Here is a 17,488-nt window from a genome sequence, read left to right on the forward strand (position 1 = left end):
CTGGGGCTGCAGCGCTGAGCTCAGGGCCGTCACCCTGGCTCCACACCCCACAGCCCCTGGGATCAGGGGGGGCAGCTCCGAATCCACCTCTGAGCACGAACACACAGAGCCCAGGCTGGTTGTTTCTCCCACGTTTATTCGCTCCCATCTCCATCCCAAGCCAAGCGGCCACCAGGAGATGGCAACCAGGAGACTCATCTACAGAGCACGGACCTCGCAGGCGAGAGACGGGCGGGCGCACGCCAGCCCCGGGTTAAACCCGCGGCCAGAGCAACGTAGTGCTAGTAAGAAAATAAGACACTCTCTAATTACACAGTCTGAGATTAGTGACAGGCAGCCCCGGGGCCGGCCGGCCCCAGCGCAGCACGGCCAGGACACGCTGCCGCCACGGTGGTCCCACGACGCAGGCTGGGCTCGGGCAGGGAGGCAGGAGCCGAACGCCTGCGCATCGCCCCGCGGGAGGAACGGGTCGGGCCTGGCTCCCCCTCCACCATGGCTGCAGAGGGCAGGAGCTGCCCTGCCTGGTCCCAGAGGCACGGGGGAAGGAGAGGTGACAGGCAGGGTGACACGGGCACCCACGGGGGAGCGGCGAGGGGAAGTGGGAAGATTAAATAAAGCAAGAGGCGGGGGGAAGGAGCGTGCCGCCTCCCCCGCTGCGGGACGGGGGACCGAGCGGCTCCCGGGGCTGATGCAGGGGCCAGCGGCAGCCCCAGGGCTCCCAGGGCACCTGGCTGCCCCCCCTCCATCGCAGGGTGGTGAGCAGCAGCCCCGGGGACACCTGGGGACACCCCAGAAGAGGCTGATTCACTTCAAGCCAGTAACCCGCAGGCGCCTCACGTGCCACGGGAGAGACTTCAGGGAGCCTCTGGGTTAGCGCGGCGGAGCTGCGGGAGCCGGGGAGCTCACCGGAGAGCGGGGGGATGCTCACGCCCACCACTGGCCCCCGCGCTGGCTGGGGTCTTCAGCCCTGTCACCGCTTTGTCCCCAGAAGCTCGAGGTCCTGGGAGATGGTGCAGCCACGGGGCCCGGCCGCACCGGGACTGGGGGATGTCCCAGCTCACTTCTCCAGCGAGGTGCGTGGGGTGGAGGGGGAAGCAGCCGGACCACCAGCGGAGACTGTCCCTTGCGTGAGCACCAAGGGACAGGGCCGTGGTCCGGCCGGCCCCGGGCTCCGGGAGGGACTGGTCCTCTTACAGGTGTTCGCTGAAGAGGGAGGAGAGCAGGGTTGAATCACAGCGGGTGGCTGCTCCCTCCCACAACCGCCTGGAGCAGCTCTGAGCCCCTCTCCGCCCGCACCTCCCCTGCTCGGCTCCATCACCCACCCTGCCACGGGCTGAGCCAGCAGCCCCGGTGCTCGCTGGGACACGAGGGCCCCGTGTGCTGGCCCTGCCCGGCTCACCTGGCTATCCGGGACAGGATCTCCTTGATGCGCACCACCAGCTTCTCGTGCTGCAGCGGGTTGCTCTCGATGGCGCTGTGCAGTTTGGCCATGTAGAAGTCCAGGGTGCTCAGCGTGGGGGTCTCCCCGGTGCCTGAGAGGCGGCAGCACGGTCAGCAGGGCCAGCGAGTCCCCACCCAGCCCTGCCCATCGTGCTGGTGGCTGGGGAAGGGACCCTGGACACCAGGTGCCACCTCCCGCAGGGCAGAGCCTGCACCAACACCAGCCCAGAACAGAAGGATCTGGGCTGACCTCTGCCCTGCGGGCACAGCCGTGGCTACGGCTCCAGAGGACAGTTCCCAGTTGTCCCACCACCTTCTACGGGGGCCAACCGGCTGCCACATCCCTGGGCTCCCCGGAGAGCCCCCCCGAGTGCTCCAGGATCCTGTCCCATCAGCAGATGAGCATTTATCACCACCCCATCGCTCCGGCTTGTACCACATGGGTGCCCCTCCCCACGGCCACGGGGTCCCAGCAGCAGGCTGGTCCCCACGGCTGCCCCGAACTCACCAGGGATGGGGAGGGAGGCGAAGCTGGCGGTGAGAGCCTGCCGCACGGACTGCAGCTGCTGCTGCAGGGCCAGGGTCTGCCTCTCCTCCTGCGCCAGCTCCTGCTCCAGCTTCTCCTTGGCACAGTTCATGCTCTCCGTGTGCTTCTGCAGGATGGCGTTCTGCTCCTCAAACTCCGTGTTCATCTTCCGCAGGCGCCGCAGCTCGGCCTCCCGCGCTGCCGGGACCGGGCGGTGTCAGCAGGGGCGGCCCTGCTGACCCCACTCCCTCATCCCAAACCCAATCTCTTCCCCTGCCCCGACTCCTCCAAGAGGCTCAGCGTCACCAACCCCCAGGCTCCAGCCAGGATCTGGTCCCTCCATCCAGCCTCACCCGCCTGGAGCTCGCACCCAGCGCCAGCCACGGTCCTGCCCCGCGGGACACGGGCTGCGCCAGCAGCCCCCACCCCACAGCCCAGCCCCTCACCTTTGTTTTGGTCCAAGAACTCCTCCGTGAAGATGGGCACGTCGAAGGTGGAGAAGGCGTCACCGCACTCACCAGCCTGGGGGACGGGAGGGGACGGATCAGGCAGGGCTGAGCCCACCCAAGGGGACCCCCATCTCCTTGGGGCTGGGCAGAGAGGAGGCACAGGGACAGGTCAGCTACGCTCTGCCTCCTGCCACTCTCTGCAGTCAGCCCAGTTCCCACAGGCCGAATCGGCAGTGCCACGTGCCTCAGTTTCCCCACACACAGGCAGACGTGCCGGGGCCTTACCTTGTGCGGGTGCCCGTTCAGCAGGGTGTTCACTGCCCCAGAGCCCGCGTCCTCTGGAAAGGAGGAAGGAGGTTATGGTTACCCCTCGGAGCCAGCCCAGCATTCCCCGAGGCTCTGGCAGCGCCTTGCCGGACCCCGCAGCGACGCTGGCCACCACTGCTCCCACAACCCACCTTTTTTGATCTTTTTCTCCTGGATCTTCTCCGTGCACATCTTGTACGCCTCCGACTGCTGGTATTCCCGCAGCTCCTTCATGTACTGCTGCTTCTCCCGCTCCGCTTCATCCAGGTACCGCTACGGTCACAGAGGGTCCTCAGCCTGGCTCAGCCCCGGGCTCCCCGGGGGGCTGCTGACCCCTCCCCGCTCCTGCTCACCAGCCCACCGGTCCTGGGAGAAGCTCCCTTTGGGGAGCTGCAGCCAGGCAGCGAGCGAAGGGGGTTGGGGTGCCGGCTCTGGAGCGTGCTGCCCAGCCCTGGGCAGGGGGGGTCTCTCCTGGGGGCCGGTACCTGCTTCTCGGAGAGCTGCAGCTTGCTCCACTCCGCGCCCAGCATCTTGGTGATCTCCGGGAAGGGCAGGTCGGGATGCTGCGTGCGGATCTGCTCGCGCCGCTCGTTCAGGAAACGCACGTAGCCCGTCACAGGGGCTTTGGGGCCGTTGGGAAGGATCTTCTTCCTCTTCTTGCCCTTGGGCCAGCCCCTCTTCTTCACCGGCTGGCACCCAGCGAAGGCAAAGGGACAAGCCGTCACGGATCAGAGCACACGACGCCATCGCGCCGGCAGGACACAGAGCAGCCTGCGGACCCGCCTGGGCCTCCCCTCCCTCGAGTGAAGGTCTGGGCCTTTCCTTGGGCCACGGCCGTAGCCACGGGCTCGCCTGGGCTGCTCAAGGGCGAGCGGAGGGCCAGCCCCAGGCTGGGCAGCACAGACCCCGCTCCCGGGACCGCGCGGGGCGGGATGCGGGCACCGGAGCTCACCTCCTCCTCGCCGTGCGGCTTCTCACCGCTCGTCCGTGCCGACTCGCCCTTCTCCTGCTTGATGGCCACCAGGAAGTTTCCATGCTGAGCTTTGCCCGAGGCATGTCTGCAGCCAGAGAGAACCCATCAGAAAGGGCTGGGAAACCACCGGGACTGATGGCGACACGTCCCCCAGCAGCGCGGCCTCGCGCTTGCTGGATCCCCCAGCTCTCACCCACCCGAACAGCCCCCAAAACCGCTACCAGCCCGGGAGCCCCCGTTCCCCTGCGAGGGGAGGCCACAGCTGCGTGATGGGGCTCGAGCAGAGCCCAGCACCGGGCGAGCAGGGCAGTCCTGGGCACACAAAAGCTGCCCCTGGGTCCTGTGACGACTCTGGGACCTTCCAGTGACATCTGGAAGGGGGCCGGGAGCTGCCAGCGCTGCTCTTGGGGGCAGGTAACAGCGACGGTCACACCCCTGCGTGCCACCGCGGCTCGCACACCTGGGCGAGGAGCAGCACGAACCAGCTGATCCTCCTCCGCAAGGGAGGAGGAGCTGCGCGGGTTTGGACCCTGGCTCCAGGGGCACCGCCGGGAAGCATCACCCACGCCCAGCACAAGCGCTGCCGGGGATGAGGAGAACCCTCAGGGCAGAGGGTGAGGGCAGGGCGCCGGCTCGACCCGCTCCAGCCACAAGTGCTCCACCAGGTTCCTGCCGCCAGCTCCGAGATGGCCGAGCGGCTCTAAGGCAGGGCTGGCTGCCCCGACTCCCGCTCTCCAACTCGCTGCCTCGTCTTTACAGAGCAGCATCGGCCTTCAGCGAGGATGCGGGCCCAGCACCCGGCTCAGCGGAGGCTCCTTGCGCCGGCTGAGCACCCACAGCCCCGCTGCAGCATTGCCCCGGGGCTCCCCGGCTCCATCACACAGCCAAGCCCCTGCCCCACTCGCACCCCACGGTCCCCAACGCAGCTCCTGCTCCGTCAGAGTGTGCCCAGGCCCCCCCGTGGGGGGAGCCACGAAGGGCTCGAGAGTTGCAGCAAACGGCGCTCGCTTGGGTTTCATCCAAGTCACAAGACCCGGTAACGAGCACAGGGCCGAGCACCAGCCCCAGCAAAGGAAGAAACCGCCGCTGTGCACCAAAAGCCAGATGGATCCCGACCCGCTTGGGGGGCACCAGAGCTTCTCTCGCCTGCTTGTCACATCACGTACCTGGTGTAAACCCAAGTCCCCACAGAGACCCCAACCTACCGCTGTCGGGTCATCACCCGCACGAGCCGCCCTTGCGATCAGTCTGACAGGGGCCCTTCCTGTCAGCCCCCGGGGACACCGCCTGTCCCTGCGCTGGTCCCTGCAGAGGGAGCGGGTGCCCGGCACGAGCTCTTCCCATCGGGATCCAAGCCCGACCAGCCCTGCACCCCCACGCTCACACAAAAGCCTACGGGAAGGTGTGAGACCATCTCTTCTTCCATCTTCTGGGGGGAAAAAACCATCCCTGAGGCTCTGCATGGGCACGGCCGGCCGTTGGCTTTCTCTGCCAGCTCTAACAGAAACATCCCTGGTGCTGCCCACACGGTATCGCGGCGCTCAGCCGCCACGGCCGGGAACGCGCCGACACCCTCCACCACCAGCCGCCAGATCTCTGCCTCCCCCCCCACGACGCGGATTCCTCGCGTGCCTCAGAAAGCTTTAAAAAGTAAAGTTATTTCAGGCAAGATTCCTCCTCTCAGCTGAGCCTCCCTCGGCCGGTCCGCTCCGGCACCCGCCGCCCTCGACGGCACGCGGCTCACCCCGCGGGAACGCAGACCGCGCTGTCTCGGTCCCGTGAGCCGGTTCTTCCCCAGCGAGTCTCCCCGCGCCCGGCAGCACCCACTACCCCGCCAGGCAGGCCAGGGGGGAGCGGCGCAGCCTGCAGAGGGGACGGGGGTCCCCAAAACTCCCAGAAGGCCCCGCGGCGAGACCGGCCACCCGTTAGCACGGGACAAAGGGGCCTGGCAGGGGCCAGGCGGGCGGCCCACGGGGGGACACGGGCCCGGGCGCGGCGGGGGGCACTTACAGCATGGCGGCGGGCGGCTGCCTGGTGCTGTGGGCCATGGCTGCGGGGTCCTGCGGGACAGAGCCAGCGCTGGCACCGCGGGCGGGGGCTGGGGCGCACCGGCGGCCCCGCCACCCTCGCCAAAGCCCCCCCTCGGGGCGCCCTTCCCCGGGGGGACACCTCAGACCCCCCCAACGGCGCCTCCTCCCCAGCCAGCCCCTCCTTTGCTCCCCCGGCAGCCCCCCGCCCCCAGCACGAGCTCCAGCCCCCTCCCCGCGACCCCACCGCTGCCCCCCAGCAGGCTCAGCCCCACACATCGCCCCCCCGCCATCCCCCCGGACCCCCGCCCGGAGGCCCCAGCAGGACCCCCCGCCCCCGGGACCCCCCAGCGGGACCCCCCGCTCCCGGGACCCCCCGGGCCCCCCAGCAGAACCCCCCGCCCCCGGGACCCCCCCGGACCCCCGCCCGGGACCCCCGGGACCGCCCCCCCCACCTTCCCCGCCGCCGCTTCTCTTCCTCACCTGGCCACGCCCCTCTATTATTATGCAAAGTAGGAGCCCGCCTCGGCGCTTCCGATTGGCCGCTCGCGCGGAGCCGTGGAGAGCGTAACCTAACGCGGATTGGCTGGAACGGTTCACGTCAGAGGTAAGCGGTCAGAGGGGGCGGGGCGAGGAGGGGGCGGGGCCTACCGGCGCGGCGCGTGCGCGTGCGGTGAGCTGGGCGCGCGCGGCAGGCTGCCCGCCAATCAGCAACCGGCGTGGGGACGGGGAAGTGATGGGGGGGGAAAGGGGGCAGCGCCTTAAAGGGGCAACGGCATGGGCACGGACTGGGGCCCACCGCACCCGACCCCCCGCGGGTGCCTGCGGTGCCCCCTCGGGGAGCCCCGGGAGGGACCTCAGGGGGGCACAGTGGCCCCAGTGATCACTGCTCCCAGTGATCCCAGTATCCTCCCATTGCTCCCAGTAACACCAGTGCCCACCTCAGGGCTGTCCCAGAGACTCCAGTTACCCTTCCCCACCGCTCCCAGTAACCCCATGGCTGCTCCCAGTAGCCCCAACGCCCACCCTTGTGGTCCCAATGGCCCTGAACCTCCTCCCCACTGCTCCCAGTGACCCCAGTACTCTCCCCAAAGTGGGCAACCACTAACCCCACTACTCCCTGTACCGATCCTAGTGACCCCAGCACTGACCATACTAGTTCCAGTGACCCCAGTACCTACTCAAAAGGAGGTCCCAGTCATCCCAGTACCCCCACACTGCTCCCAGTGACCCGAGTATGCATCCAGTTGGGGGTCCCCATGATGCCAGTAGTCACCCCAGAGTCCCAGTCACCCTAGTACTCCATCCAAGGGCGGTCCCAGTGATCCCAGTACAGCTCATACTGGTCCTGGTCACGCAGTACTTACTCAAGAGGAAGTCCCAGTCACCCCAGTATGCCCCCACTGCTCCCAGTGATGCCAGTATGCACCCAGATGGGGGGTCCCCATGATGCCAGTAGTCACCCCAAAGTGCTGGTGACCCCAGTACTCCCCTCAAGGGGGGTCCAAGTGACCCCACTACTGCCCATACTGGTCCTAGACACCCTATTACTTATACAAGGGGAGATCCCAGTCACCCCAGTAGCCCCACACTGCTCCCAGTCACCCTAATACCCACCCAGCCAGGGGGTCCCCATGACCTCGGCAGTCATCCCAGCATCCCAGTGACCCCAGTACCCCCACACTGCTCCCAGTGAGCCCAGTATGCACGGAAGTGGGGGGCCCCCATGGTCCCAGTACTCACCCCAGCGTCCCAGTGACCCCAGTACCCCCCCCTCCGGTTCCAGTGCCCAACACCAGGAGTCCTGGCGACCCCCGTACCCCGCTCCAGGGTCCCGGCGCCCCCGGCCTTGCGGGGGGGAGGTTGAGGACCCCCCGCGGGCACCGCTCGGAGCAGCGCGGGGGGGGAGCCCCGGGACGGCGGGGGCGGGGGGAGCCCCGGGGTGGCGGGGGGGGGGTGGGGGTGGCGGGGGGGCCCGGGAGGGCGGGGATGGAGGGGGGGGGCCCAGGGTGGCGGGGCCGGGCAGGGCCGCAGCCCCGCCCCGCCCCGCCATGTCCCGGCCCGGCCCGTCCCGGCGGTGCGGGCGGGCGGCATGGCGGAGCCCGGTGCCGGTGGCGGCGGGGCGGCCCCGGGGCTGCCGCTGCGGGCGCGGCTGAGCTTCGCGGCCGGGCACTTCCTGAACGACCTGTGCGCCGCGCTGTGGTTCACGTACCTGCTGCTGTTCCTGCACGCCGTGCTGGGCTACGGGCACCGCCTGGCCGGCGCGCTGCTGCTGGCGGGGCAGGCGGCCGACGGGCTCTGCACGCCGCTCCTGGGCTACGAGGCCGACCGCTCCACCGGCTGCGGCCGCTGCGGCCGGAGGAAGGGCTGGCACCTCGCCGGTGGGTGCGAGGGGCTGGGGGGGGGGGAGCGGGGGGGCTCGGCTGGGGGGCTCTGGGGTGCGGGGTCAGCCCCAGAGACGGGGGGTACCGAGGGTGCCAGTCCAGGGTGCCCTGGGTGGAGAGGGGTGGCCCTGGGGGAGCCCTTCTGGTGTGCCCGGGGTGGAGAGGGGTGGCCCCGGGTGGGGGCTTTCTGGGGTGTCCTGGATGGGGAAACCGAGGGTGCTAGTCCAGGGTGCCCTGGGTGGAGATGGGGAGCCCCGGGGGAGCCTTTCTGGGGTGCAGGATCAGCTCCAGAGTGCCTTTCTGGGGGGCCCTGGGGGGGAATGGGACCAAGGGTGCCTTTCTGGGGTGCTCTGAGTGAGGGGGGACAGCCTCAGGGGCACCTTTCCAGGGTGGGAGGTCAGCCCTGGGGTTGCCCTGGATGGAGGGTGCTCTGTGTGGAGGGAAGCCTCCCTGGAGATGGGTGGCCCTGAGGGAGCCTTTCTGGGGTGAGGGTCAGCCCCAGACCTGGAGCCTCCTGCCTGGAGCGGGGAACAGCCCCCGTGGCTGTGAGGTGGGGACTGGGTCCCCCCCAGATGGAGAGGGGCAGCCCCAGGGGCGAGCAGAAATGGGTGCCCTGGGGTGGAAGGGAGCAGACCCCCTGCGGAAGGGGGGCTGCCCCAGGGGGGCTTTCCTGGGTGCCCTGGGTGGGGGGAGATGGACCCGAGGTGACCTGCGCGGAGGGGGCAGAGCGGGAGGTGCCTTTCTGGGGTGCCCATATGGAGGGGCAGCATTCCCCATGGCCATGAGGTGGGGACTGGGGTGCCCCATGTGTGGGGGACAGCGGGGTGCTCGGGGATCCCCCAGGCACGGATGGCTGAACCTGGGTGGGGAAGGGGCACCGCGGTGTCCCCATCCTGCCTGGGCACTGTCCCTGTCCCGGTGGCCCGTGCCACAGCAGCGGGTGCTGCCTGGGCAGTCACAGCCCGGGGCTCCCCGCTGTCCCTCGGGCCGTACCTGCGTGGTGGCGGGGGGCTGCAGGGTGTCCCTGCGTCCCCCTGTGTGGGGGTGGCATCGAGTCGGGGTGAGAGCTGCGTGCTTCCTCAATGCTACAGCAAAAACGCGACCAACGGTAAAATCTGGGCTTTCCCGGGAGCCTGGGGTTTGCCAGGGACTGGCCTGTGGCAGGGCAGCTCTCGGCTGTCCCCATGGGTGACCCTGGGGCACAGGGCTGCTGACCGCGCCAGGGCTGGGCACCCCATGTGCTGCATTGGCAGCAGGGGAAGGATTGGTGCCCGATGAGTAAGGGCCCCGTGGGGATGTGACAGAGGCAGCGGCTCGGTGAGTTACTAACGGGAGCTTGTCCTGTATCCTGCCCCGGGGTCACCAAATGTGGTGAAGTGCAGGGGCTGGTGGGGCCGCCAGCGCTGGGGTCCCTTTCTGAGGGGACAGCGTGACCTGGAGAGGGGTCCTTGGTGCCGCAGCCGGCGCAGGAGCCTGCCCCGTCCCTGCTGAGCTGGCGGTGGGGGACGGGGCAGTTAGCGTGAAGAAACATCCTTCAACAGCCAGAGATAAAGACCCTCGGTGCTTCCTCCGGGTAACGGCACCGTAACGCCTGAGTGCCGGCTCGCCCGGAGTGGACCCACACGGAGAGAGGGTGGTTGTAGTGTGGGTGCTGTTATCTTGATTCCAGCTTTATCTCGGCCAGCCGCTTCGTGCAGCCCAACGATAGCCTGATCCGGCGGCTGATCTCCCCAGGGTTTTGTTTGGCGAGTCCGGAAGGGTGTTGGGGGGGCAGCTTCACCCCCCGCCACGGTGTCAGCTAGGTCTGCACCCTCGATTTAGGGAAGCTGCTGGGGCTGTGCTTTCCCCCCCTCCACGGGCAGGTCGGCTCCAGCTGGGTGCTGCCTCGTGTGCCCCGAAGGGGAAGTTGTGAATCACAGCTTGGAGGGGCTGCAGCCGCCCCGGCAGCACGGGTGGAGGCTGCGTCCCCCCAGCCCCAGCGTGGGTTGTTGCTAGAAGATGGGGGTACCCCACCACCTCCCTTGGCTGACCGCGGTGTGACCGAGCGGGGCAGCAAACCCGTTGGAGCCGGCTGTGCCGGTGAGTGCTCGGCTCGCTCGGTCACGCTGCGGCGAGACGCTTCGCGTGGGAGCGGGGCAGCTGATGTGGTGGCAACCCGTGCTCAGATCAGAGGAAACGCTGTGAAACCGCAGCCTCGGGGCGAGGGGGGAAGATACCACGAGTTGCTATCAGTGGCATCTCCCCACCAAGGCGCCTCCCCGCCACGGCGCTGGGCTGCCGATGCCGGCGGCCCTGGGTGGATCACCCCACACCCCAGCCTGTCGCTCGCTGGCTTTTTTGGGGGGCAGCTTCCTACCGCGGTGGGCTGGGAAGGATGCGGCTCTTTGATGCCTGTCTGAGCCTGTCTGGCAGCGCTGTCCCAAATTCCCTGCCCGGGGCGCCCGGGCCGAGCAGCCTGGCATTCCCGTGATCCTGCCCCGTGGGGCTGGCACGCAAGAGCCTGGACCTCTGCTGCCTGTGTGGGGGTCTGCAGGGATGGGCAGGGTGGTCCTGGGGGGCTCCCGCAGGAGAGTGGGGTGTCCCCAGGACCCCTCTGGCTCACAGCGAAGCTGCGTTCGCTTGGGGGATGTGCGAGTGTCGGGGTGCAGCTCACAGCCCCGTGCCAGAGGAGCACAGCTCCGTGGGGGTGGCCCTGCCTGTCCCTGGGGGCCGTGAGGAGGCTCCTATGTGTGTGATGGGGGCAGTGGCTGATGTGTGATGGTGGCAATGGCTCGTGTGTGTTGGTGGCTCGTGTGTGTTGGTGGCAGTGGCTCATGTGTGATGGCGGTGGTGCCTCATGGGTGGGCACAGGGGCGGACAGGGAGGCCGCAGCAGCCAGGGACCCACAGCTCCGGCCCCAGCACTCCCCTGGGGACACGGGCAAGTCCCTTGCAGCCCTTAGGGGACCGCAGAGCCCGACCCTGCGGGGCCCTGGGACTGGGGAGGGGGCAGAGCCTCCTCGATCCTCCAGACGTGGCTCGGTTAAAACCAGCAGCCCTGTACCAGTGAGCAAAGGGGGTCTGTTCTCGTCTGGTCTGAACCTTCTCGGACCTTTCCCATCCTGGTGGCTTGTCTGGGGCAGAGACACCACGGTGTGCCTGAGTGCTCTGTCCTTCAGGGAGCTCCTGGAGCACCAGGGCCGGCTGTGAGCCGGTGCAGGGCAGCACCCAGCACCCTGCCGGGGTCCTTGCTCAGGATGGATCCAAGCTGGGCCGGGGTCGCCGCTGCCTGCCCTCGGCGCAGGGAGAACCGCTTTGCCCCAGTCCTGCGGCAGCTGGGGTGGCCGTGCCACACGGAAGCGATGAGGGGGAGGAATTGCTGCTCATGGGTGAGAGGAGGAGAAATCGCTCGTGAGAAGGAGGATCTTGCAAAGTCCCCCAGAGAGGGGACCTTGGGGACCTGGTGAAGCGGCTGCAGGTTCCCCTCAGCTATGGGAACAGGTTCCCGCGGCTCTTTGGCAGCGCCCGGTGAAGCTGGGGACACGCAGGACAGGGCACGTGGCTGTCGGGGCCTGGGCCTTGGGAGCAGCGGAGCGTCGCAGCAGATTTCCTCCGTAACCTTGTGAAGGGGAGGGAGAAGCCAGCCTGTCCCTGCCTGCTCCACACAGGCGTCCCCACGCGTCACGCTACGGCACAGGGAGGAGTCTGGCTCCGCTGTCCCTGACTCAGCCGGGACCTTCCCGTGGCTCAGAGCCTGGCGTGGGGGGCAGGTCTGCTCCTGTCCCCCCATCGCACTCGCGTGTCCCTGGCCATCGCTCTGCAGGTGACTTCTGCAAGCGTGGAGGGAGCGTGGCTCCCTCTGCCAGCCCCACGGGAGAAGGGACAAGGGGCCAGATGGGCTGGGCCGGAGCCCGCGGGACCTTGGGGGCCCTCCTGGCCCTTGGGGTGCCTTATCGCCCTCGGGCAGGCGGCAGGGTGGCGCGTGTCCTTGGCACGTATCTCCAGGGTGGAGAGGGGGAGAGAAGCCCTTGTTGGCTGCGTGTCGTGACGGCGTGAGCGTCTGTCCTCTGGCGTTTTGAGGGGGACAGAGCAGGTGGGAGGTGGCGCCGCACTTTTTGGGGGGACCTTGACTGGGGAAAAGTCTGCTGGCAAGTGTCTGTCTGTCTCGCTGCTGGGTGCGAGAGGGAAGGGCATCACCCTGTGCGGGATGGGGTGAGGGGGCGTCTGGGGCTCCAAGTGTCTCACCTGGCTGGGGTAAGGCGCCCGCCTCCCTCCCCAGCCCTGGGGGGTGGGATCTGTCCTGGCAGAGGGCTGTGTGTCTGTCCAGCTGTGTCTGAGCCAGCTGGGGCCATCGGGGTCGCAGGGAAACAGGGCTTGCAGCCGCCACCACTCCGCTCTCTTCCAGGCACCACCTGCGTCCTTGTGTCCTTCCCCTTCATCTTCAACCCCTGCCTGGGTTGCAAGGAGAACACCCCGCAGTGGGCAGCCTTCATCTACTACCTCCCTTTCATCGTCATCTTCCAGTTCGGTTGGGCGGCCACACAGGTCTCCCACCTGTCCCTCATCCCCGAGCTGGTCACCAGTGACCATGAGAAGGTGGAGCTCACAGCTTTCAGGTGAGCACGGCCAGGCCTGGGTGTCCCCTGAAGCCGGGGGAGCAGCTCTGCCTGGGCTGGGTCCCATCGCTTGTGTGACAAGAGGTCCCCTGGGTGCCACGGGACTGATGTCCCCTGGGTGCCATGGCACACTCGAGTCCTCAGTACAGCAGGACCAGGACTGGGCTGTGTGGGTGTCCTACAGGAGATGTGTCCAAGTGACACTGGTCTTCTGGGTTGGTGGCCCAAACCCTTTGGTACCAGGAGGGAATGTCCTGATGCCAGGAGGGGACGGCCCCAGGGCCAGCCCCGTGCGCAGAGCCCGGCTCGGTGCCGCTTACCCGGCAGGACTGGGCTGCGGGAAGGGGTGTTTGTCAGCTGGAGCAGGGCTTGGTGATCTGCCCCGGTGGGAGGAGGTTCCCCGGCTGGCGGGCGAGCAGGGATGGGATAGCAGCCAGGCAGGGGGACAAGGGCAGCGCTGGGTGACCCTTGGGCCACAGGGTCTGGTTCTGGGGGCACCGGGCTGGGCAGCTCGGGGCATCCTTGGGGCTGTGACTGGAGGGTGCGCAGGCTGACCTGGAGGGATCTTGGTTTTCTCCCAGTCATGCCATGAAGCTTGGACTGGGCATGCTGGGAGGTGCACCAGTAAGGCCAATGCCCAGCCAGATGCTGCGTGCTCTTGGAGGTGTCACCTCAGCGCTGCCACTGGGGTGCAAAGCTGGCTGGAGGGCAGCCTTGGGTCGGGGTGTCCTTGCTGTGCCCGGCGCTGCGCTGGCCCCTCGGTGTCACCCTGGGTGCTGTCTCCCCCCAGGTACGCCTTCACCGTCATGGCCAACATCACTGTGTACGGCCTGGCCTGGCTCCTGCTGAACTTCCAGGTGGACCAGCCTGACCGCCTGGAGCACCTGGGCATCCAGGATGTCCCGATATTTCGGGTAAGAGGCAGGGCTCAGTCCCTGGGGTCCTCTCTTCCCTGGGTGGGACACGGCTCGACTGGGGAGGTACTGGAGGGGGTGACATAGCAGTGCCCTGAAATGTCACCCGCCGCGCTGAGCTCTCCCTGCGCTTTTGGGAACCCCTCTTTATCCTGCAGACTGCGGGGGGGTGGATGGTGGGCAGGCAAAGGGCACCCTGTGCTCTGCTCACCCCCTCTGCCCCACCCAGAACCTGTCCCTCATCGTGGTGGGGCTGGGGGCCGTGTTCTCCCTCATCTTCCACCTGGGCACCAAAGAGAAGCCGTCCCCCCCGGGCTCGCTGCCCCGGCTGGAGGAGAACGCGCCGCTGCTGCAGAAGGAGCCTGCGAGCCCCCCGCGCCCGCTGCTCATCTGGAAGGACTGGCTGCTGGAGCCCGCCTTCTACCAGGTACGGCTGCGGGCAGGGCTGGCGGTGCCCGGGCCGGGTGCTGTGGGCATCCCCTGGCACTGGGATGCACCCCTGCTGCGGGTGAGGATGGAGAGGCGGGCTGTGCTGGGCACCACCTACCACGTCAGGGGGGCCGTCCCCTTCTCGGTGGGCATCTGTGCCATGACAGGGCTGGGCACGGAAGGTCCAGCCTCCCCTACCGCCGCTCTGCACAGGCTGAGCGGTGCTGCCCTGTCCCTGTCCCCTCGCAGGTCGCGGTGCTCTACATGTCCACCAGGCTCATCGTCAACCTGTCCCAGACCTACATCGGCATGTACCTGACCAACTCGCTGCTGCTGCCCAAGGTGGGGCAGAGCAGGGCCCCACCTGCCTGTCGGGGCCGCCTGGGCGGGGGTCCTGTGCCGACGGTCCGGAGCTCACCTTCTCCCTGTCGGTGTTTCTTGCAGAAATACATCGCCACCATCCCCCTGGTGATGTACGTCAGCGGCTTCCTCTCCTCCTTCCTCATGAAGCCTGTGAATAAGTGGATAGGTCGAAATGTGAGTCCTGGGGGCCTGGGGAGCTTTGAGTTAGACCCACGGTGAGGCCCAGGGGCCAGATCCTGACTGCACAAGTGAGCAGAGCACTCAGCACCCCTGAGCCTGGCTGGAGAGCAGGGACCCCTCCTGCATCCTCTGCAGATGAGCCCCTGATGCAGCACGGATCCCACTGGGACGGTGCGGGTGGTGGGCAGGGTGAGGGGGCATGGGCCTATCCTGCACATCTCTGAGGCTGGTCCAGAGTCAGCCTGTCCTGTGCAGCCCTGACTGGCCGGGAGAGCCCCATGGTACCCGTGAGAGGCAGAGGGAGGGCTTGGCTGGGCAGGCGTGGGGGTGTGGGGGTCTGCAGTGCCCGCACAGGGGGGCTGCCCCTCCAGTGTATCCCCCTCCGCACTGCGACGAGCACCGTCCCCCCATACGCCCCCACCCCTCCTGCCGGGTGCGTGTCCCCGTGCCCGCCGCGGGCACCCTGCCTGCCGCTCTGCTGACACGGCCTGGACCCCTGCGCTGGGAGAGATCCGGGGCTGTCCCCGGTGGGTCCTAGGCAGCAGCTGCCCCCCGTGCCCTCCCCGCTCCCCCCTGCCTTGCTGGGCATCTGCCGAGCCGGGGTCTGAGCTCTCCCTTCTCCCTCTGCCTGTCCCCACACTGGACCGGAGCAGCTGACCTACTTCGTGGGCATCCTGGTGATCTTGGCCTTTGCCTCCTGGGTGACCCTGGCCAGGGAGATGGGAGCGGAGATCTACGGGGCGGCCGTGCTGCTTGGGGCCGGCTCCGCCACGATCCTGGTCACCTCGCTCTCCATGACAGCAGACCTCATCGGCACCAACACGGTATCTCTGCTCCTCCCGGCCGGGACAGACCGGGGTGTCACAGCGGGGCTCGGAGCCCAGGGTCGGGGGGGAAGGGGACCCCTGCGAGGGGGCTGTGCTGCGGGGTGTGGGCAGCCCTGCGCCCCGTGCCTGGGCGCTGCTGTAATGTGGGCTCTGCCCATGAGAGGGCACAAGGCTCTCGCTGCCAGTGCCCGGTTGCGTGGCAGGGCTGGCCTGGTGCCCGACGAGGTTTCCTCTTCCCTCGCAGCACAGCGGCGCTTTCGTCTATGGCTCCATGAGCTTCACCGACAAGATGGCCAACGGCCTGGCTGTGATGGCGATCCAGAACCTGCACCCGTGCCCGTAAGCATCCCTGCAGGGCGGGAACCCTCCCAGTGGCAGCTTCAGCTACATCGCCAGCAAATATCCCTGGTTGGGAGTGAGAGACATGGGTGGAAACCAGCTCTGATTTGTCCTAAATCCTTCCTCGGCTTCTCTTCTGGCCCCAGACAAGGGCTGCATCTCTGGGATGCATGAAGGGGCTGGGGATCTCAGTGTCCAGGGTGCTGCCCTCTCTCCTTGTCCAGGACCTTTCCCTCACGTCCTAGTGTGAACCAGTCCTGACACCAAGGGCGTGGGACCGCTGTCAGCAGCCCCAGGGCACTTGGGCAGCGCTGGGCCAGGCTCCCGTCCTGGCCACCGAGCCACATCCCTGCTCTCTCCCTGCAGGACCGAGCTCTGCTGCCCTGCCTGTGTCACCTTCTACCACTGGGTGATGGTGTTGGTCACCGGAGGAATTGCTGTCACCGCCGTCGCCGCTCTGTGCTGCATCATGGTCTGGCCCATCCGTATCCGCTACCGTGAGTGGGGCTGGGGGCACCGAGCGGGACCAGGCGTGGGGCTGGGGACACTGGGAGCCCCATGTCCTGCGCCAGCCTGGGCTGAAGTGAAAGTGTCTTTCCAGATGGCCCCGGCTGCGGGGAGGCAGCAGGAGCCCTGTCCCGGCAGCAGGTGCCGTGGCAGGGCTGGCTGCGGGGATGTCTGTGGCCCTGCCCGCGGGGGGACCCCCATGGTAGGCACACAGGGCAGGGCTGCCATTCTGCTTCGGCTGCTCCTGGCCCCGGAGCCGGAGGCTGCGCCTGCTTGCTGTGCCCTCCAGGAGGGCAGGATCCCCCCTGCCCGGCCCTGCGATGGCTGTGCTGACCCTGGCACCCCGTGGGTCACCGAGGGCTGGCGGGGGCTGCTCTGCGTGCTGGTAGCCAAAGCGGGGGCAGGGTTGGGGACGGGGTGCCCCTTGCCGCGCCAGGGACCCAGGCACCAGTGCTCGGTGCCAGCTCAGCAGCTGCCCCTCTGCCCTGCTGTGTGCCTGTGCCTTGCGCTGGGGTGGGGGGAGAGGACGGACCCCCCTGTGCTGCCTTGGGGACGGGCTAGGGCCCCTCGTGCCGGTGGCAGGAGAGTCCAGAAGGTCCCAGCCAGCACGTGGTGGGTCACCCCGCAGCTACCACAGCTCCTAACCAGTGCCTTCCCTCCGTCCCCCAGATGCCGTGTGCCTGCAGGGGCTGCGCGGAGCGGGGATGCCCTACGGCGGGACGGACAGCATGGAGGGAAGGAGCCGGAGCGGCACCGTCAACTGAGCCGGGCCGTGTCCTCGGCCGCTGCGGTGGCCGGGCCACCGAGCTCTGCCTGGAGGGACCCTGCGGCAGGGGATGGCGCTGGGCTCGGGGGCCCCTGCCCTGTCTCCCCGTCACCTTGTGCTGGACTCGGGTGTCCCCCCCGCCGTGCCCTGCCCGGGGACTCGTGAAGGATGTCATGTCACCCCGTGCTCGCACGAGTGTAACACTAGAAGGGCCCTGGGCCGGGTGGGGGTCGGTCCCGGCGTGGGGACGCTCGCCCGCCCCCCCGCTTTAACCTGCTTTTGTAAGGTCAGTATGTACAAACGGCACTTTTTAAAGGAGGAGGAAAAGGAGAAGAAAAACCCACAACAAAGCGCCTCTCACCGTGGATCCGCGCCCTGGGCGGCCCCCCGGGCCCCTTCACCCGCGCGGGCGGGACCCTCTGGGCCTGGGCTCCGGGGGGGGCACCCCACGGCTGGGGGGCAGG

The 17,488-nt window shown here is 68.3% G+C and overlaps 2 protein-coding genes across 4 annotated transcripts; one reads left to right on the forward strand and one right to left on the reverse strand.

The window, feature by feature from the left end:
• Positions 1–150: 150 nt before the first annotated feature.
• On the reverse strand, positions 151–8,018 carry HMG20B (high mobility group 20B). 3 transcript variants are annotated; one of them, XM_068420774.1, is made up of 11 exons: positions 7,934–8,018; positions 6,205–6,307; positions 5,705–5,754; positions 3,674–3,779; positions 3,207–3,410; positions 2,874–2,994; positions 2,701–2,753; positions 2,413–2,488; positions 1,949–2,164; positions 1,400–1,532; positions 152–1,203 (listed from the first exon to the last, which is right to left on the reverse strand). In XM_068420774.1, exons 3-11 carry the CDS (start codon positions 5,740–5,742, stop codon positions 1,191–1,193), a joined length of 960 nt encoding a protein of 319 aa, XP_068276875.1. In that variant the 5' UTR covers positions 5,743–5,754; positions 6,205–6,307; positions 7,934–8,018; the 3' UTR covers positions 152–1,190. The 3 variants fall into 3 exon arrangements, with proteins under 3 accessions (XP_068276876.1, XP_068276875.1, XP_068276874.1); XM_068420773.1 differs by lacking the exons at positions 6,205–6,307; positions 7,934–8,018 and adding an exon at positions 6,177–6,198; XM_068420775.1 differs by lacking the exons at positions 5,705–5,754; positions 6,205–6,307; positions 7,934–8,018 and adding an exon at positions 4,900–5,552 and having other exon boundaries at positions 151–1,203.
• MFSD12 (major facilitator superfamily domain containing 12) lies at positions 7,814–17,373 on the forward strand. Its single transcript, XM_068420768.1, has 10 exons — positions 7,814–8,102; positions 12,489–12,699; positions 13,490–13,613; positions 13,843–14,040; positions 14,292–14,384; positions 14,487–14,579; positions 15,239–15,409; positions 15,657–15,751; positions 16,118–16,248; positions 16,928–17,373. The coding sequence occupies exons 1-10, from the start codon at positions 7,814–7,816 to the stop codon at positions 17,020–17,022; spliced, it is 1,500 nt and encodes a 499-aa protein (XP_068276869.1). The 3' UTR covers positions 17,023–17,373.
• The last annotated feature ends 115 nt before the right edge of the window (positions 17,374–17,488 follow it).

This window comes from Nyctibius grandis, chromosome 31 (genome assembly GCF_013368605.1).
Source record: "Nyctibius grandis isolate bNycGra1 chromosome 31, bNycGra1.pri, whole genome shotgun sequence".
NCBI lineage: Eukaryota > Metazoa > Chordata > Aves > Nyctibiiformes > Nyctibiidae > Nyctibius > Nyctibius grandis.

Bases quoted from the DNA above. Each gene is read 5' to 3' on its own strand.
- HMG20B (XM_068420774.1), bottom strand. From the start codon at position 5,742: ATGGCCCACAGCACCAGGCAGCCGCCCGCCGCCATGCT. The intron at 2,995-3,206 runs GTACCGGCCCCC...CTGTGACCGTAG, and splicing joins TGCAGCTCTCCGAGAAGCAG to CGGTACCTGGATGAAGCGGA. The intron at 2,754-2,873 runs GTGGGTTGTGGG...CCTCCTTTCCAG, and splicing joins GGAGAAAAAGATCAAAAAAG to AGGACGCGGGCTCTGGGGCA.
- MFSD12 (XM_068420768.1), top strand. From the start codon at position 7,814: ATGGCGGAGCCCGGTGCCGGTGGCGGCGGGGCGGCCCCGGGGCTGCCG. The intron at 14,385-14,486 runs GTGGGGCAGAGC...TGTTTCTTGCAG, and splicing joins ACTCGCTGCTGCTGCCCAAG to AAATACATCGCCACCATCCC. The intron at 16,249-16,927 runs GTGAGTGGGGCT...TCCGTCCCCCAG, and splicing joins GCCCATCCGTATCCGCTACC to ATGCCGTGTGCCTGCAGGGG.